The 16,004-nt window shown below is 55.6% G+C and overlaps 5 protein-coding genes across 6 annotated transcripts; 2 read left to right on the forward strand and 3 right to left on the reverse strand.

Moving 5' to 3' along the window:
• Positions 1-942: 942 nt before the first annotated feature.
• Positions 943-3,120, forward strand: LMH87_004189 (uncharacterized protein; the record flags this gene model as incomplete). The annotated part of the gene is made up of 4 exons (XM_056195369.1): positions 943-1,043; positions 1,247-2,071; positions 2,146-2,417; positions 2,477-3,120. 4 exons carry the CDS (start codon positions 943-945, stop codon positions 3,118-3,120), a joined length of 1,842 nt encoding a protein of 613 aa, XP_056049004.1.
• Positions 3,121-3,562: 442 nt separating this feature from the next.
• Positions 3,563-5,420, reverse strand: LMH87_004190 (uncharacterized protein; the record flags this gene model as incomplete). The annotated part of the gene is made up of 5 exons (XM_056195370.1): positions 3,563-4,124; positions 4,186-4,397; positions 4,461-4,785; positions 4,872-5,007; positions 5,102-5,420. The coding sequence occupies 5 exons, from the start codon at positions 5,418-5,420 to the stop codon at positions 3,563-3,565; spliced, it is 1,554 nt and encodes a 517-aa protein (XP_056049005.1).
• A 519-nt stretch (positions 5,421-5,939) lies between these two features.
• LMH87_004191 (uncharacterized protein) lies at positions 5,940-7,497 on the reverse strand (the record flags this gene model as incomplete). Its single annotated transcript, XM_056195371.1, has 2 exons — positions 5,940-7,306; positions 7,368-7,497. 2 exons carry the CDS (start codon positions 7,495-7,497, stop codon positions 5,940-5,942), a joined length of 1,497 nt encoding a protein of 498 aa, XP_056049006.1.
• A 791-nt stretch (positions 7,498-8,288) lies between these two features.
• LMH87_004192 (uncharacterized protein) lies at positions 8,289-13,806 on the reverse strand (the record flags this gene model as incomplete). The annotated part of the gene is made up of 3 exons (XM_056195372.1): positions 8,289-9,197; positions 9,261-13,380; positions 13,430-13,806. 3 exons carry the CDS (start codon positions 13,804-13,806, stop codon positions 8,289-8,291), a joined length of 5,406 nt encoding a protein of 1,801 aa, XP_056049007.1.
• A 299-nt stretch (positions 13,807-14,105) lies between these two features.
• On the forward strand, positions 14,106-15,241 carry LMH87_004193 (uncharacterized protein; the record flags this gene model as incomplete). 2 transcript variants are annotated; one of them, XM_056195374.1, is made up of 7 exons in its annotated part: positions 14,106-14,111; positions 14,168-14,197; positions 14,283-14,294; positions 14,351-14,447; positions 14,501-14,625; positions 14,675-14,750; positions 14,817-15,241. In XM_056195374.1, the coding sequence occupies 7 exons, from the start codon at positions 14,106-14,108 to the stop codon at positions 15,239-15,241; spliced, it is 771 nt and encodes a 256-aa protein (XP_056049009.1). The 2 variants fall into 2 exon arrangements, with proteins under 2 accessions (XP_056049009.1, XP_056049008.1); XM_056195373.1 differs by having other exon boundaries at positions 14,978-15,000.
• Between the last annotated feature and the right edge of the window lie 763 nt (positions 15,242-16,004).

Genomic DNA, 16,004 nt, shown 5'->3' on the forward strand with positions numbered 1-16,004 from the left:
CCGAGGAACCGCCCTACCAGCGCCTGCGAATGGTCAGCCGTCCCTCCAACACAGGCTGCGCAGCAGAAGCAGAAATCAGGGTCATTCTTTGGTAGGATTCTGCGATTGCCGGTGCATTGTTTTGTTGTTCTTGCCTTGAATTGAAAGCAAAAAAAAAAAGACAAAAGGACAACTGCCCCTGAAACCTTGCACAGCAAGCACCAACAGAAACGAGCTCGACGACTTGGAGAACACGTCAATACTGTCCGCCTCAGAGAAGCTTTCCCTTCTTGTCCATCTCGAAATAATTGAACAGCAGCGGCTTTGCTGTCATTGAAACATACATCTAGCTCCGATCTGGGGAAAAAGGCGGGTTCGGGGTCCCCAGCAGCCCGGCCGAGCCGTCTGCGCGCAGCTTTTTATTACGGTGGCATCATCCACAACCAGGCAGGAACTCGCTTCTACATACATGCGTATACCTACAGCATACAGGACAGGAACTGTAAACGGTCACCAGACTTTGCGTGGAGAAAGAGACACCCCCGCCCTTGCGACTCCAGAACGGGGAACTTGGTTACGCTATCCGTGCCTTTACACGCGCTTCCCTCCTTCAGCCGTCCACGGACAAAGTGGGCTTTTACACATACACAACGTTGCCTGACTTTTGACTCTTATTTCTACCCGTCGTCTCTTTTTATTTTTATTTTCATCTTCATCATTCACCCACGGCAATTCTCATTCGCGTCTCGACGCAACTCGTCTGATTGACGTGAACCTTGGTTTTCCCGAGGGCGCTCAACTCTCGTCCCTCGGACTCTTTACTCTGCCAACAGACCAATGTCGCCTGGTCTCGGCCCATAATCTGTCTCCCCCCATCTCATTCACCTACAGCGGCCTCGGCAGCTCACCCAACCCACGGCATCTGCTCGACATCTCCGGCCAACCACCACCATCAGCCAAGCAATGCAGGCCGCGCAAAACAAAGGCCCCAAGGCCTGCACGACCTGCGCAAAAGCAAAAGCGCGATGCATTCCCGGCAACACAGACGGCGATAAATGCGAGAGGTGAGTTTTTTTTTGTTGAGAGGTTGCTTTGTTGGCTATCACATGCCAAAAAATTGCCTGGTGGGCTTGGCCCCTCCCGCCGCCCCTTCGCTATGCGGATGGGGGCCGGCGATGTGCGCGATGGCTGTTGGATGAGCAGGAAATGAAGATGAATGGAACCCGAACGAAAAGTACACTGACCAATTTTTTTCTTCTTATTTCAGATGTCAAAGACTGAATAAAGAATGCTTCTCCCGTCCGCCGGCCCCGCCGCGCATCAAGAAGCGGCCCAAGCGGTCCAGGGTCGCAGAGCTGGAAAAGAGACTGAACGAACTGTCCTCACAGGTCGGCCAGGGCCACGCGAGACTGCCTACGCCCGATGATGCGGCCACCAATTCAGAACGCGCCACATCGAGCGCCAAGACGGTCAAGAGCGGCGACCTCCAGAGCGACCTGGTCGAGATTGTCAACCTGCAGCACTGGTTCCCCAACACGGCCAGCTCGCCCGGCGGCGGCGGAGGGGCCGGAGGCGGCGGCAAGGAAAAGTCAGCATCGCCTGCCGGCTGGGAGGCCGAGGCTTTTCAGCACATGGATTCCATCTGGCCGCTGCCCGAGGACGCCACGGGCCTGCTCGCCGACTACCACGAGCTCTGGGCCGTTACCTTTCCCTTTATTATTGTGCCACCCGACATGACGTCGGAAGACCTCCGGGACAAGCGCCCGTTTCTGTGGAAGGCCATCATGCTGACGGCGACCTTTTTCGACGCCGCGCGCCAGACGCGACTCGGCAGCGAGCTGCTCTCGGACATTGCCCGCGCGGCCGTCGTCGAGGGCGTAAAGACGCTAGACTTACTGCAGGGCATGCAACTGCTCATTGCCTGGTACCAATATGCCGTCAAGGGCCATCAGCTCACAAACCTGCTCTTCCTGGCGCGCTCCATGTGCGTCAACCTCAGCTCGCCCAACTGCGATCCGCTACCGAGCGACGCGCGCTACTCGCAGCTGGACCCATTGAGAGCATACGCCGCTACATATTATATAAATACAATGTGAGTGGTGTCCGCTGCGGCGAACTCTCTACCTGGAGAAGAGAGAACTGTATTCTAACAAGAGAACTGCACAGCGTGTTTGCCACAAATAAAAAGACAGACGTCTTCATGAACACATCCCACGTCGAGCTGTGTCTCAAAACCCTGGAGAATGCAGCAGAATATCCTTCGGACGTGTTTCTCATCAAACTCGTCAAATCGCAGCAAATTGCTCAGAATATCGCTCTCACCATGTCGTTTGACCCGACCCAGCAACTGCCGCTCCCCATTCCAGTCATGGTACAGACGTTTCAAGAACAGATTAAAAACTTTCGCGAAACGCTGCCCAAGCATTTACAAGACGATGGTGAGCCACTTCTACTTCCAACGTGTCCACGGTCTCTTTTCGCTGACACTCGACAACAGCATCATTGAATGGTCATATACTCATCTCCGAAATCCTCCTCACCGACATTGCCCTGTCGGACCAGTACTGCGGCCCGGCCAGCATGCCGGTCGAGGCGCGCCTCGAGATGCTCTGGTCGTGCATCCGCTCCCTGCGCGCCTTTTTCCGCGCGCGCTTCCTCAACCGCGACATTGACAAGCCGCAGTACGTCAACCTGACGACGTCCGACGTCGCCTACAGCCTCATCACCAGCATCAAGCTGCTCACGCTGCAGCTGCCCGGCTGGGATCCCAAGCACGTCGCCTCGGAGCTCACCATCACGCACATGTTGCACTGGCAGATCAACGACCTGGCCCTCATCATCGAGAAGCGCCGCGCCGAGCCCACCACGGCCGCCAGCACCGCCGGCGGCGGCAAGGTCGCGCCGCCTATTGCCGAGGACCCCTGGGAGCGGCTCCTGCGCCTACTCTTCAACGCCCGCGAGCTCGTCAACCTGCAGTGCCACTCGGGCGACATGGCGGCCGCCGCGGCCGCGGCCCTGCCTGGAATTCCCGGCCCGCCGGGGTCTTCGCAGACGCTGCTGGGCGAGCTGGATGAGTCCGTGTGGTTTGACATTGTTAACGAGACGGCCTGGAACATGAATGATGAAATCATGTCTGGTTAGGAAACAAAAGAAAAAAAAACGGCCAGCTCGGCAGGCAAGCAGGCCGATGATGGGGTAATGGAGTATATATAGTAAGCAAGCATGCACTACAGGCGATGGATGATATTTAGCGACTGAATGGCATTTGTCGTTGCGGATGGGTGTTTCCCAAGCGATTCGGATTAGGCGCATCAAGTTTGTTGGTGTGGCAACACACCACTACGTTTAGGAGTTATTGGGGTCTTTTCTTTTTTCATCTTGACACGAGGCAGATTGCAACCCCTCGTCTGGTTCTCAAGGGATTTATATATACCGCTTTCATGTTTGGGTAATCTGGGTAATAAAAACCAAGTGTGGTATTGTTTCTGGAGCTGTCGTTTTTCTCTGTACATCATTCCTTCATCCAGTCAAATATACTTACCCCTCTCAGAGATGACACAAGCCATAACATGTTTCTCTCTCATCACGCCTCATCATCCACCTGCACGCCCTGCACCCGCGCCAGCACCAGCCATCTCAAGTCGCCCTCGGCCGTCGCCCGGCTAATGGAGTAGAGCTCGTCCAGGAACGCGGGCACAAAGGAGCCCGGCCCGCGGACCTCGTCCCGCTCGACGGCGTACTGCGCCGCGATGCCAAACACGGCGGCGCCCGCGACGGCCGCGAGCAGCGCGTCGGCCGGGTGCGCGGCGACCATGGCGCTGATGGTCGTGCCGAGCGTGCACCCCGTGCCCGTGACGCGGCCGAGCATGGCGTGGCCGTTGTCAACGCGGTACGTGCGCGCGCCGTCGCTGACAATGTCCGTCGGACCCGTGAGGAGCACCACCGTGCGGTGCCTGCGCGCCAGCGCGGCCGCGAGCGTGGCGCGCTCCGGGATACTGAGCTCCGACGTCGAGTCGACGCCGCGCTGGGTCACGGAGACGCCGTAGAGGCTCTGGATCTCGGCCACGTTGCCCTTGATGACGGCGAAGCGGCCCAGCGCGAGGATCTCGGCGGTGGCGGCGCGGCGGATGGCGGTGGCACCGGCGCTGGAGGGGGAAGAGGTCAGCTCAGGGATGTTTAGTAGTCGAGATTGGTGAGGAAACTTACCCGACGGGATCAAGGATGATGGGCCGGCCGGCGTCGTTGTAGGCCTTGATGGCCTGCTTGTAGTTGGCGAGGCCCTCGGGCGTCACGGTGCCCATGTTGACGACCAGCGCGCCGCCGAGCTTGGCGAGGTCGGCGGCCTCGGCGGCGTAGTTGGACATGATCGGGCTCGCGCCTACGGCCAGGGCTACGTTGGCGGCAAAGTTTTGCACGACCTGTTGTTTTTTAACAATCTTAGAATTACGCAATCACACCACGTGAAGAAGGGAAGAACTTGCCAGATTCGTCATGTTGTGCGAGAGCGGCGTCGCCCGGCCCACGGCGCCCACGACCAGCGGGATCGCGGCGACGGCAATGTGGCCGGCGAGGTGCCGGGCGGCCTCGGCGGGGTCGTCGGCGGCGATGATGGCGCTGACGACAGCGACGCCGTCGAGGGGCTTGGCGGCCGGGGCGGCGTTTGTCTGCGCGAGGACCCTGGCGGCGTTGTCGTTGCTGATGCCGCCGATGCAGACGGCGGGGACGGCGCCGTGGCCGGCCTCGACCATGGCCTTGAGGATGGCGCGGACGCCAGACGGGCCGATGATGGACTTTGTGTCCTTTTTCCTACACACGGAGAAACTGGTCAGCACGGCAGCGTGATGAGGGGGGCTGCGAGAAGGGGAAAGGGAAGGGGGAGGACTAGAACGCACGTTGCGGTAGAGTAGACGGTGCCGAGGCCGAGATAGTCGGCGCCGTCTTCACAGGCCCGGATGGCCTCGTCGGCGTTGCTGGCCGTGACGCCGATGATCTTGTCACGTCCGACGAGCTTGCGGGCTTCGTGTACATCTTTGCTATAACATCAGTAATGCCATTCCGACATTCGCCTCCTCCCTGAAGCCACCAAGATGGTCTATATCGTTTAGAAGAGAAACAAACTCACTCATGTCGTCTTGGCCAATGTGAATGCCCTCGCAGCCAACCTCGACGGCCACGTCCACGCGGTCGTTGATGAGCAGCGGCACGCCAAAGCGCTGGGTGAGGGCGTGCAGCCGCCGCGCCGTGGCCACCACGTCGGCCTGCGCGCCGGTCTTGTCGCGGTACTGCACGCACGTCACGCCGCCGCGGAGCGCCGCCTCGACGACCTCGACGAGGTCCCGGGAGCCGAGGATGGCGGGCGTCGAGTCGGTGACGAGGTAGACGCCGTAGTTGGGCGGTGGTGGTGGTGCCGTCGGGCGCTTGGGTGTAAGAAGCGAGAGCATGGCTGGTGTGTGCTCCACGGCTGCCTGTTTGTGTGGGGGAAACTGTGTTGAAACTGGTTGGCAAGATGGAAAGGAGATGAAAAGAGACGCTTTTTATGATTGAAAAAAGCTGGAGATGAAAGGTCGAGATGTTGATATCAAGAAACTCACTCACTCACACACACCTTGGCGGGTCCAAAGTGGTGATGAAATTATGGAGCTGCGTGGCTGTCCGGTGCCGGCTACGATCGGCAGCCTAGATGGCACTTACACCATCATGACATGGCGATTCGCATAATGTTTGATCAGATCCATGATGGGATTCCATTTCAATTGTCTATAGTGCCGAAACCAAATGCCCCCCGTAACCGTTTCCGCTCCAAATTTGTTGATCTACCATGTAGTTGTATACCCGTCGTCTCAGTTGTGCAACGCTGAAAAAGTCAAAACCTTTTTTTTTCCTAAAAGTAACCAAAGGAAAAAGATCCCGAGATGTGTATAGTAGCCGTGTGATTCATCATCGCCTTTTTCATCAGGCCCTTAGAACCGTGAAATGTCCCGCCCAAACAAGGCCGTGATGAGCCACTGCGCCGGAATCTTGAGCTTGTTCCGCCAGCTCATGCTCTTGGTCAGGTACGCGGTGCGCCAGAGGATCCACGCCGGCCAGCCCTTGAGGCCGTCGGCGCCGTTCTGGTGGATGGCGCGCTTGCTGCCGAGGTACGCCATGGCGCCCCAGTCGCGGAACTTGAAGCCCTCGCCCGCGGCGTCCAGGTCGCCCTTGTTGATGCGCTTGCCGAGCCACGTCGCCTGCTGGCTCGCGACCTGCGCCGTCGCCGGCAGCCGGTGCTCCTCCTGTACGGTGCAGTCGCCAATGGCATACACGTCGGGCAGCGGCGCGCGCGGGCCATCCTCGCCTCGGCCGCCCTGCCGCGTCAGCACCCGCATGTGCCCGTCCGTGGTGATGCCGCCGGAGCGCGCATCCTTGACGATCCTGCCCAGCCCCGGAATGTCCTGCTCCAGGAGCTTCGCCACGAGCGGGTTCTGCGTCAGGCCCGTGCTCCAGACGAGCAGGCCCGCGCCGACCTCGTCGGCCTGGCCCTTGATGCGCAGCTTGAGGATGTCGCCCTCGCGGCGGATGGCCTGCAGCGAGTGCTCCGTCTTGACCTGGATGCCCTGGCGGTGGAAGAGGTCCATGGCGTACGTCGCCAGCGCCTGGTCGAACATGGGCAGCACCTTGGGCGCAATGTCGTACACCGTCACCTGCACAAACGGCATCAGCGCCGGGTACAGCTTGGCCAGGTCCTCGTGCACCAGGTCGTGCAGCTCGGCGGCGAACTCGATGCCCGTCGGCCCGCCGCCGACGATGGCGAAGCTGAGCAGCTCGCGGCGCTGCGCGTCCGTCGTCGACGGCAGGTCGGCCCGCTCAAACGCCGTCAGCACCTTGAGGCGGATGTCGCGCGCGTCGCCCACGTCGCGCAGAAAGTTGGCGTGCTGCGCCACGCCCTCGATGCCAAACGTCTGGCTGTAGCAGCCGACGGCGATGACGAGCTTGTCGTAGGTTATGTCAAACTCGGGGCCCTTGACGGGCCCCTTGAGCGTCGACGTCTTGGTGCCCGCCGTGTCGCTCATCGTGTTGGCCTCGAGCCGGATCGTCTTGCTGGCAAAGTCAATGTCCGACGCCCACGCCTGGTGGAACTCGTCGAGGCCCAGGCGGCGCACCGGTTCGATGCTCGCGCGGAATTCGAGCGTGCCGACTGTCGTCGAGGCCAGCAGCGGCGTAAAGACAAAGTGCGACCGCGGCGAGATGAGCACCCGTGATGCTTTCGAGGGCTTGATGGTCTGGGCAAGGGCATAGCCGGCCCAGCCGGAACCCAGGATCACAACTCGTTCTCTTCCGTCTGGTTTTGCTGTGTCAACAGTTAGTCCGTCGCATGCGGTTTTGGATGGGAATCTCTGGCGGGAACTCACTGGTCGGGGAAGCTGCCGTGGTGCTCAGAGCTCTGACGTAGGTTGGGAGGACTGCCACGGCTGGTCTCGTTCTGCTCAACGCCGCAGCGCCCCGTACGGGTATTCTTGTGATTCCATTGAGGCGATTCATATTCACCTTGACAGTCCAATGACTGTAATTGTGTTTTGGTTATTTGCAATGGCTGAAAAATGTTTCGCCAAAGTGGGTGTAGGGTATGCGGTTATGATATCACCAGCTAGGTTGTAGATCCCCACGCTAGGAAGCTTAAACTTTTCTGCATGTGCTTGCGCCTTCGGAAGACGTACGGGCGTCAGGGTTCGTCAGCATTAGGCTGGGCGTAATAATGTTGGCCTAATTGGCTGGCTGGCCGGCTGCAGACTTCTTAAGTACCGACATTCTGTATGTCCTCGCCCCAAGCGATGACTCTTTGGCTTAGACGATAATTCGCCGGAGTCCCGGAGCACCCGCGTACCTGATGGGACCGTTATCCGGATGCCGGGGCACTCGCATCTCGTCCAGCCAAGAGCCTACTAAGCCCAGCGCTAGCTCATGTCTTGGAGGCCAATAGCGCACTACCCGAAGACTGCGGCTCCGCGAACCCGATAGCCTGTCGCCCTTTATTATTTACAGCTGACAACGGTGACGTTTCGGGACCCGAGGAACCACAGCCGGCAGGTCCTTGCATTTTCTGCAAGGCGTGACGCGCCTCTTCAAGCTTCTGTTCTCGTTCATGGTTCGGTCTCTTGGATTTTTCCGTCCTCATGTTGTCCATTTTTATCAACAGCGCCTCATAAGCGGAATGTCTAGTTTTGTGTACAAAAGTATGCCCTGATTTTAGTTTGACGACCAATAAACTCCTTTCCTAGAAAAAGGAACAACGAAATAAACAAACCAATAAACTTCACGCCAGCTTCCCCATTTTACTGCAGCATGGCGTCCAGGCTCTCGCCAAGTACGCCCTCAATCTTGACAATCCATCTATGTGTCTCTCTCTCCACAACTTCGTCGTCATCCTCCTGAAGCTCGCTGATTCTCGGCAGCATCTCATGCAGCATCGAGAGCCACTCCTCGCCCAATCTGTCCGTCAGCGCCTGCTCGCACTTGACAGCCGCCAGTCGCACGGCCGTCTGTTCGGAGCGCAGGTGCTGCAGCAGAGACGAGTTGAGTTCCTTCTGATGCGTCTGCGAATCAGCCGCGGCTGCCAGCTCGACGGTCGCAGGGATCAAATCTGCTTCAATGTCGATCTGTGGGGCCAGCAAGAAGTGTTGCAGCAGCACGGGCGCAATCGCTCCAAAGTGTGCCGGCGCCTGCCAAAAGTCATCCTGGTCGTGCTCGAAGCACTTGCTCAGCGTGCCAAGCACGCGTTTCCACAAGTCTCGGCTCTCAGCATTCGCCTGTGGCTGGATCTTGCCGAGGATCTGAACTGCATCGTCCAGCACATACGTAGCATAATTGGTCACAATCGATTTGAGGTTGTCGAAAAAGGTATGCAGGAACCCGTACACGGCAAGCTGCTGCAAGGCGCGTCCGGTGCTGTCCGACTTCGGGACGTTGGAGCCAGGCCACTCGACAATCTGCTGGAAAATGGGGCGGAATGCTGCGTCGTTCAGCTTGTAAATCATCTTCATGGCCTTTTCGTACACGGCAGCTTCCAGCTCCGATATTTGCCGCAGTACCTTCTCCCCACCTTCACCGGCCGAAAGGATGCGTCGTCGTAGATCAAACGCCTTCAAGAAGAGGCCAGAGATGATAGCAGTGTTCTTGGCAACTACACTCTTGGAGTGGCTTTCAGTAGTCAAGCCGAGGATGTTGATGAATTCAGATAAGGCCTGGCGCGTCATCCTGTTAGTAAATGCCCCACGTTTCTCGATTGATTGTGAGATATTACTCACCAGAGGACCCGCCGACAGGGCAGATTCCCAATTGCGATCCAAGCTCGTGAGCATCTCCTTAGCATCCATCTTCTTGGCAAGAACCTCGAGGCAAAGCACGCGATTACCATTGGTTTCAGCCTCCAAATCAGCGGTAGCCGAGGCGTTCGAAACCCGCAGAATGTCGTCCATGTATGTGGACAACATGTAAGGAAGATGCTCTGCAAGCGAGGCCAGGAAACCGTAGCTGGCCGAATGCAGCTCTTCATCCGCTGAATCCACATCCAGACTCTGCTCGAGATAGGTGATGGCGTTTGGCACAGCAAGAGGCAGCACTGGTACGATGGCGTCCTGCAAGACATCCACCAACGAAGTCAGACAGAGTAGCGCCATAGTACGCAGAAGCTTCTCATTTTGTCCCAGACAGTGCTCTCCAGCAATTGTAGATGCTGCAGCAACGACGGCCTCGATATCTTTTTTGCCATACTTTTCTGCAATCTTATCCACACATGTAACGGCAGTGTGCTTGTAGCGGATATCTTGGGATTCGCGAATGGCTGCAGTGAGCTGAGGCAGAAACGTCAGAAGCGCGATTCTTGCGTTAGCGTCATTGTTGCTCTCGGACTCAACGCGAGCCTCAAGAGCCTTGAGCACCTTGTGTCGCAGGGTCAAGTCCGGCCTATCCAAAAGGTTCTCAACAGCCTTGATGAACTCGCCGATAGAAAGGAGATTGAGCAGGTTGGCGAGCGCAGTTCCACAACGGGTGCGAAGGAGCTTGTTGGCCTTGACAGTATCCGACAGTAGCAAAATATTCTCCAGTAATGTAGCATACATGGAGCGGATTTCAGCAGCCTCCATATCATCGCGGTCTTCGAGTTTGGCAACCTGCGACACAAGAGCCTTGCTTGACAAGAGACTGGGGAAGGCTGTCAGTTGGCGGAGAGCAACCTTGTTGACGTCTTTGATCCCGCCGTCTTCGCCTGCTCCAAGAAGAGTAGCGGAGAGGCCTGGCTTCGCCTTGAAGAGGTCAGCAGTGAGACCGAGAAGCTTGACTAGTGTCTCGAGCTGGATTTCGATGCTGAAGTTTTCGAGAAGTTCTGCGCTGAACTGTAACAAGTCGTCGCTTGCGTCGTAGCGGTTCACGAGCATGCTGATGACAGCAAACAAGAAGTCTTTGGGGCCAAGAGTTTGCACAAGAGCCAGGAATAAATTCGGCCTTCTGTGAGATGGAACATGCTCATAGGCAGTCGTGAAGCTGACCAGAATATCGACAGCACCGGCAAGAGGGTTCTTTTGGCCCTTGCGAAGGCTGGCAATGAGAGGGGGTACAACTTCCTTGATAGTTTGAGACACAACGTGTGCAGAGTAGTCGTCGTTTTGTCGCAGAACGGAAGCGCCCATGAAGGTGAAGATGGGCATAACACTGTGCAAGACCAAGCTGGGAGCCGTGGTTGCCAGATTTGCAATGAGGAGCAGGGCGGAATTCTGAACAACAGGGCTAGAGGACTTTTGAATGCAGTTAACCAGCAAGTCGCCGTAGCCACCAGAGCTGTCGATGCCGAGATCCTTGTTCGCTTTGTAGGCAGGCATCATTGCCAACAGACTGCGCAAAATGAGATTTTGTAGGTAGCCAAGCTCTGAGCCAACTACAGTTCTAAAGTGCTGTAGCTCAGAGAGAGCAGTGAACAGACCATCGAGCAGCTCAGGATGATTCACAGGCTCAGAGTTGTCCACTAATTGCAACACAAAAGTGACTTTGCGCAGAGCCTTGCTCAGCTCAGGAGTCACCTGCATAATAAGCTCACGGTTGCCATCAGTGGAACTCGTGCGACGTCTTTTGTTGGGTGGCGGCTCTGTGATCATCTTGGTACCAGTTTGGATGGAGTCCAGGAAGTGCGAAAGAATATCGGTGGTGAGTGGGACGGTTCTGAGGAGATCGGAGGCCTCTGTTGCCACGACAGGGGAGGCGTCATCATCTCCAGACTGCTGCGAGAGCTCTAGAAATTGCTCCGCTACAGTAAACTTTGACTCGTCCTTCATCAGCGGCCACATTTTCCGGATACGAGCAAAGATAGCCTGGACAAGATCGGGCTTCTCGTTGACTTCGGTGCTGGTCAAAGTCTCGATGAAGAATTCAAGACCAGCTGCATCATTTGGGACAACAATATCCACGAATCGGGCATCTACTTCGGTTCTCTGAATGTGCTCCGCATGACACATGTCCACGATTTCCTTGTCGCTAAGAGCAGTCCACCACTGGAGCGCAGGTAACAGCGACTGCGTCCGGTTAGTGCCACTCACACTCTTCACCTCATTCAGGACCTTCAGCAGCCTTTCCTTTACAAGAAGTATCGGAGTCGCAACAGCATGCTCGGAGAAGAATGAAAGCAGCGCGAGTCTGCCAGAGGAGGCCATGTGGTCTTTCTTATCCATGGGCATAGGCTTGCTATGGTACGTGCCTTGCTCGATGGCAGCCTTCATCACGACAGCGATGTGGTTCGGGTCCATCACGCATTCTTCGACAGTCGGCAGCAGCTGAAGATGCAGCATTCGCATGGTAACTTCAGAATTCAGAGGTTTGGTATCTTTAGACTTCCCATATAGCGTGCTGGCGCCCCAAACTGACTTGAAGCTGGATTTCAGCGTGTGTCTGCTTGAGAGAATGACGATAAGATCTGCGGCAGAACGTCGAACCCGCTTGGAAGGGTCGGAAAGTGCAGTAACGCAGTAAGGAATCAGGTGCTGCAAGTCAACCTTGGGATCCTCACTGGCCTTCACGTTGTTCTTCACCACATCGAGGGCTGCCATGCGGGCAAGGGCAGGATAGGGGCCGGACCAAATACGCATGAAGAAGCTGTAGAAACCGCAGTCCTTGAGGGCTGTTTGCCGGCGCAGCTTAGGGCTCTCCTCAAACTGAGCCAGCAGGGCTGCATCCTTCGAATGTTCAGAAACAATGGAAAAGAAAAGGTGGCTAAATTCGTCGAACACTTCGCTTGGCTGAGGTACGAGGCAGATTGACAGAACCTCAGAGCGTGAGTTGAGGTCATCAATAGCCTTGGTGATATCGTCTCGGGTTTCGGCCAGAGTCGCAGCATTCGACTCCGTGACCTCTTCGGTCGTTTCGGGGACTCGGCGAGATCTGAAGGACAAGTCAAGCTTCATTTCAAGCTCCTCGATATCAAATTCGACTTCTTCAATGACGGACTGGACAATGTCGCCAGCCTTACCCGATATTTGAGAGAGAGCAATCAACACAGAGCCGAGCTCCCTTCTAAGAGACCCGTCCTCATCGTTGTCGCTGTTGAGTTTGAGAGCTGTGAGTAAGAGCGACTTGAAGATGACAGCAGTTTGCTTCTCCTTAAGAATTTCGCCGCTCAAGATGGACATGATAGTCGCAAGGCCACGAGAATCGCCCTTTTTGGTCAGGCGCTCGATTAGTGCCAAGCAGAGACCATTGGCAAGCTTATCAACACGCCGTTCCTGGCCAATTTCAACGAGGAGAGCTCCAACATCGGGGACCTTCATGAGTGCCTTTGTAACCTTGCCATTCATCTGCTTGGCGGATCTAAACTGTGCCATGATGGTCAAGCAGACCAGACCAGGCCGGATCGTCTCGGATGACCATCCAAGCACCGTCTGCTGCATGAATGCAGTGACAGCGGCATCCTCAAGGCTTCCCTTGGACACGAACACAGTCATGGCCATGTACGACGCAATTTGGAGGCTAGGCACTGACTTCATCATGAGCGACTCAGCAAAAATGGGACCAAGCCTGTGCAGCAAGGCCTGTGTGTTTTCAGCTTGGACTGCAGCGCGTCCAGATTTCGTCTTGTCGAGCAGACCGTTAATAGATTCAGTCATGAGTCCTGCCCAAAAGGTGACCAGGGCAGGGTGGTGGTATTGCTTTCGGCATGATTCGAGCGTGTACTCGGAAACCAGCGATAAGAACTCGGGGTGGTTGATGGCCTGATGCACGAGCATAGATCTGGGTGGCGCTGTGAGAGATCGAATGTACGGATCGAGGAACCGCAGTTCCTGTGGAGCTATGCGTGGCAGTATCGAGAGCAGTGTAGCGAATGCAGAAATGGTGTGGTAGGGTAAAAATGCGAGAACCAGTGAGACGGTGTTTTCCTCGTGGATTCTGTCAAGAGGTCAGCAACGAAATAATGAGGGTTCTCAAGCATATGTACCTGAATCGTCGAATGAGCCACTCAACAGCTTTGATTGCTGGCATTAGCCGGAGGCGGCCACTGACAAGACGCAGAAAGGCTTCAACCTGGCGGTTGAGCTCAGCATTTTCGGAAGTGCTCAGTTGCGTTCTGTCCTGGTCTTGGCTCTCTTCGCTGAAAATGGTGGCTTGGAAGGGCACGAATCTGGCATCCAATTGGCAAAGATCCTCGAAGCCCTGGAAACAAGTCGCATAGAGTGTTTGGAGGCTCTGCGTAGCAGCAATCTTGGGCTCCCAGATCAGCGACTTAGAGTGCGCTGCCTTTTGAGCCTTGACATTGAGAGTGGATTTTGAATTTGCGGCCACTTGCGCCAACTGCGCAGCAAGTGAAGTCGCCATTGTGTAAATTTCAAGGCCCTTTGGTGGTGAATATGACCATGAAAATTGGCGGGGAGAGCAGCGTCAAGGAAGCTGGCGCTGGCGACGGATATTTTTTTTTCTGCCAAAAAGTCGGACTGGCAGTTGGAGCTTATCGATAGGTGACTTGCATCAGACGTCACATGATCTGCACGTCACCTTTATGCGATGCTCAGCGAACATTTGCGTTGCAGAAACAACGGGGAAATCATAATCAATAATAATTATTCGGGATGCAATCACAAACAGGGGGAATGCGTATTCGACCGAAATGATTGTCTATGAAAGTATGCTGCTTCTCGGCGCGGCAGTTGTCCGCTTTCTTCACCCACGTTATTTCTAGCCAAAGAGGGGCTGGAGGGGCAGGTCCAAAGTGAGGCTCCAAGCATTTATCTGTTTCCATACAAAGTGCATTCGGCGAATTTGGATATTTCGTGTCATTTTGACCAAGGTAAAAGGATAAAATGGCTGTAAGTGGTACATGTTCTGCATATGAATATTTCATGCTAATAATGGTGCCGCTCAGATACCATACCCACAAGTCGTCCTCCTGGGCGACTCACTGTTCCAGTTCTCTGTCGAGACCGACAACGGCTTTTCGTTTGAAGCGGCTCTGCAGTCTAGTAAGGACGCATAGTTTGAAGAAAATTATAAGCCATGCTAACAGAGAGCCCAGGATATTCTCGCCGTTTAGATGTCGTGAATCGCGGCTTGTCTGGCTACAACACTGCCAATGTCTTGGAGTATTTCGACCGACTTATCCCGGAGAAGACAACTTCCTCTCCAGAGATCAAGTACCTAGTAAAGGCTGAATTGAGCCCGACTATAAGCTTGCAGCTAACGGCTGTAGGTTATTCTTATCGGCGCAAACGATGCAGTCTTACCACTCCCCAGCACATGGCAGCATGTTCCTCTTGAACAGTATGGTAAGAATCTGTCTAAAATAATTACGCATCCACGCATTCGGGCCCATGATCCCAAAATCTTGCTAGTGACGCCACCACCACTGGACGAGATCAAGACCGCAAAAGACGATGCATCAGAAGGGTACCCCTGCAGCATACGCCGTGCCGCGATCAGCGCGCAATATTCTCAAAAAGCCCGGGATGTGGCTGCCGAGCATGAGAATGTGACCCTCATTGACCTGTACCAGGTTCTCATGGACAAGGCCATTGAGATGGTCCCAGGCGACTACGAGAAGGGTGGGCCTCTGCCAGGCACGCCAGAGAATGGGAAACGCGCAGGGCTCAAGGAGCTCCTGCCAGACGGACTTCATCTTGGCGGCACGGCGTATAGGGAATTTTACAAGATTTTGTGGCCTCATATTGGACGTGAGTGGCTTGATCTGCCTGAGGGAGACCGTGCTGGCTACGTGTTCCCAGACTGGAGGACATTTGAGCCGAAGAAGACAGAGTAGGGAAGGTGCTGGATACTACGGTAGAATACAACATTTAGAACATGGAGCTACACATTGTCATTATCTTTCCGTGATTATTAGCGTTACCTTGCTATCTACACCTCCCACACTTGGCAATGGCCACTACCTGTGAAGCCACTAACGTTGGTTAGCCACAGCGTTCTCTTTGGTGGGCTATACACATGACACCCACTGTAAGACCACCTGTACGACCATCAAAGGGCCTTTTAAGCACCCCACTATCCCCGCCATGGCTCAAGGCTACAGGCGGCTAGCGGGACTCCTCAAACGCCCAGTGCCACTGTATTTAGCCTTGCAATGTCGTTCCTCACGTTCACGCTAGCTGGCTCTCTTGGTCACTCAAACTCAAACCTCCCTCCAACAACGTCGTCCCTTGGGTCGTGCCAAGGTTCCTTTATATCCCCAAGCCCATGGTGACTACACATTGACTGTAGTTGTGCGAGCAAACACACAACACCACCACTCAACGCTCGATTCCCCGCAGTTATCAGTAACTCGCAGCTAAACAAGTGATTGGTCTCTCGACTGGACCCTCAAACGAACAAGCGACCACACCGCCGCATTGTCCTCATCGCGACGCCTCTGGCGCATCCGAACAGATTTTCCTTGTCAAAAGTGATTTCTTCGTCGACACAATTCCTGCTTGCTTTATCTTCTGTCTATCAACCGCCTCCTTCAAACAGTCCATCTCTGTCGACACTCCGATCGCATGAACCACCCCGGTCGATTCCTACCTCGCCGT

Source organism: Akanthomyces muscarius, chromosome 2 (assembly GCF_028009165.1).
Source record: "Akanthomyces muscarius strain Ve6 chromosome 2, whole genome shotgun sequence".
Classification (NCBI taxonomy): Eukaryota; Fungi; Ascomycota; class Sordariomycetes; order Hypocreales; family Cordycipitaceae; genus Akanthomyces; species Akanthomyces muscarius.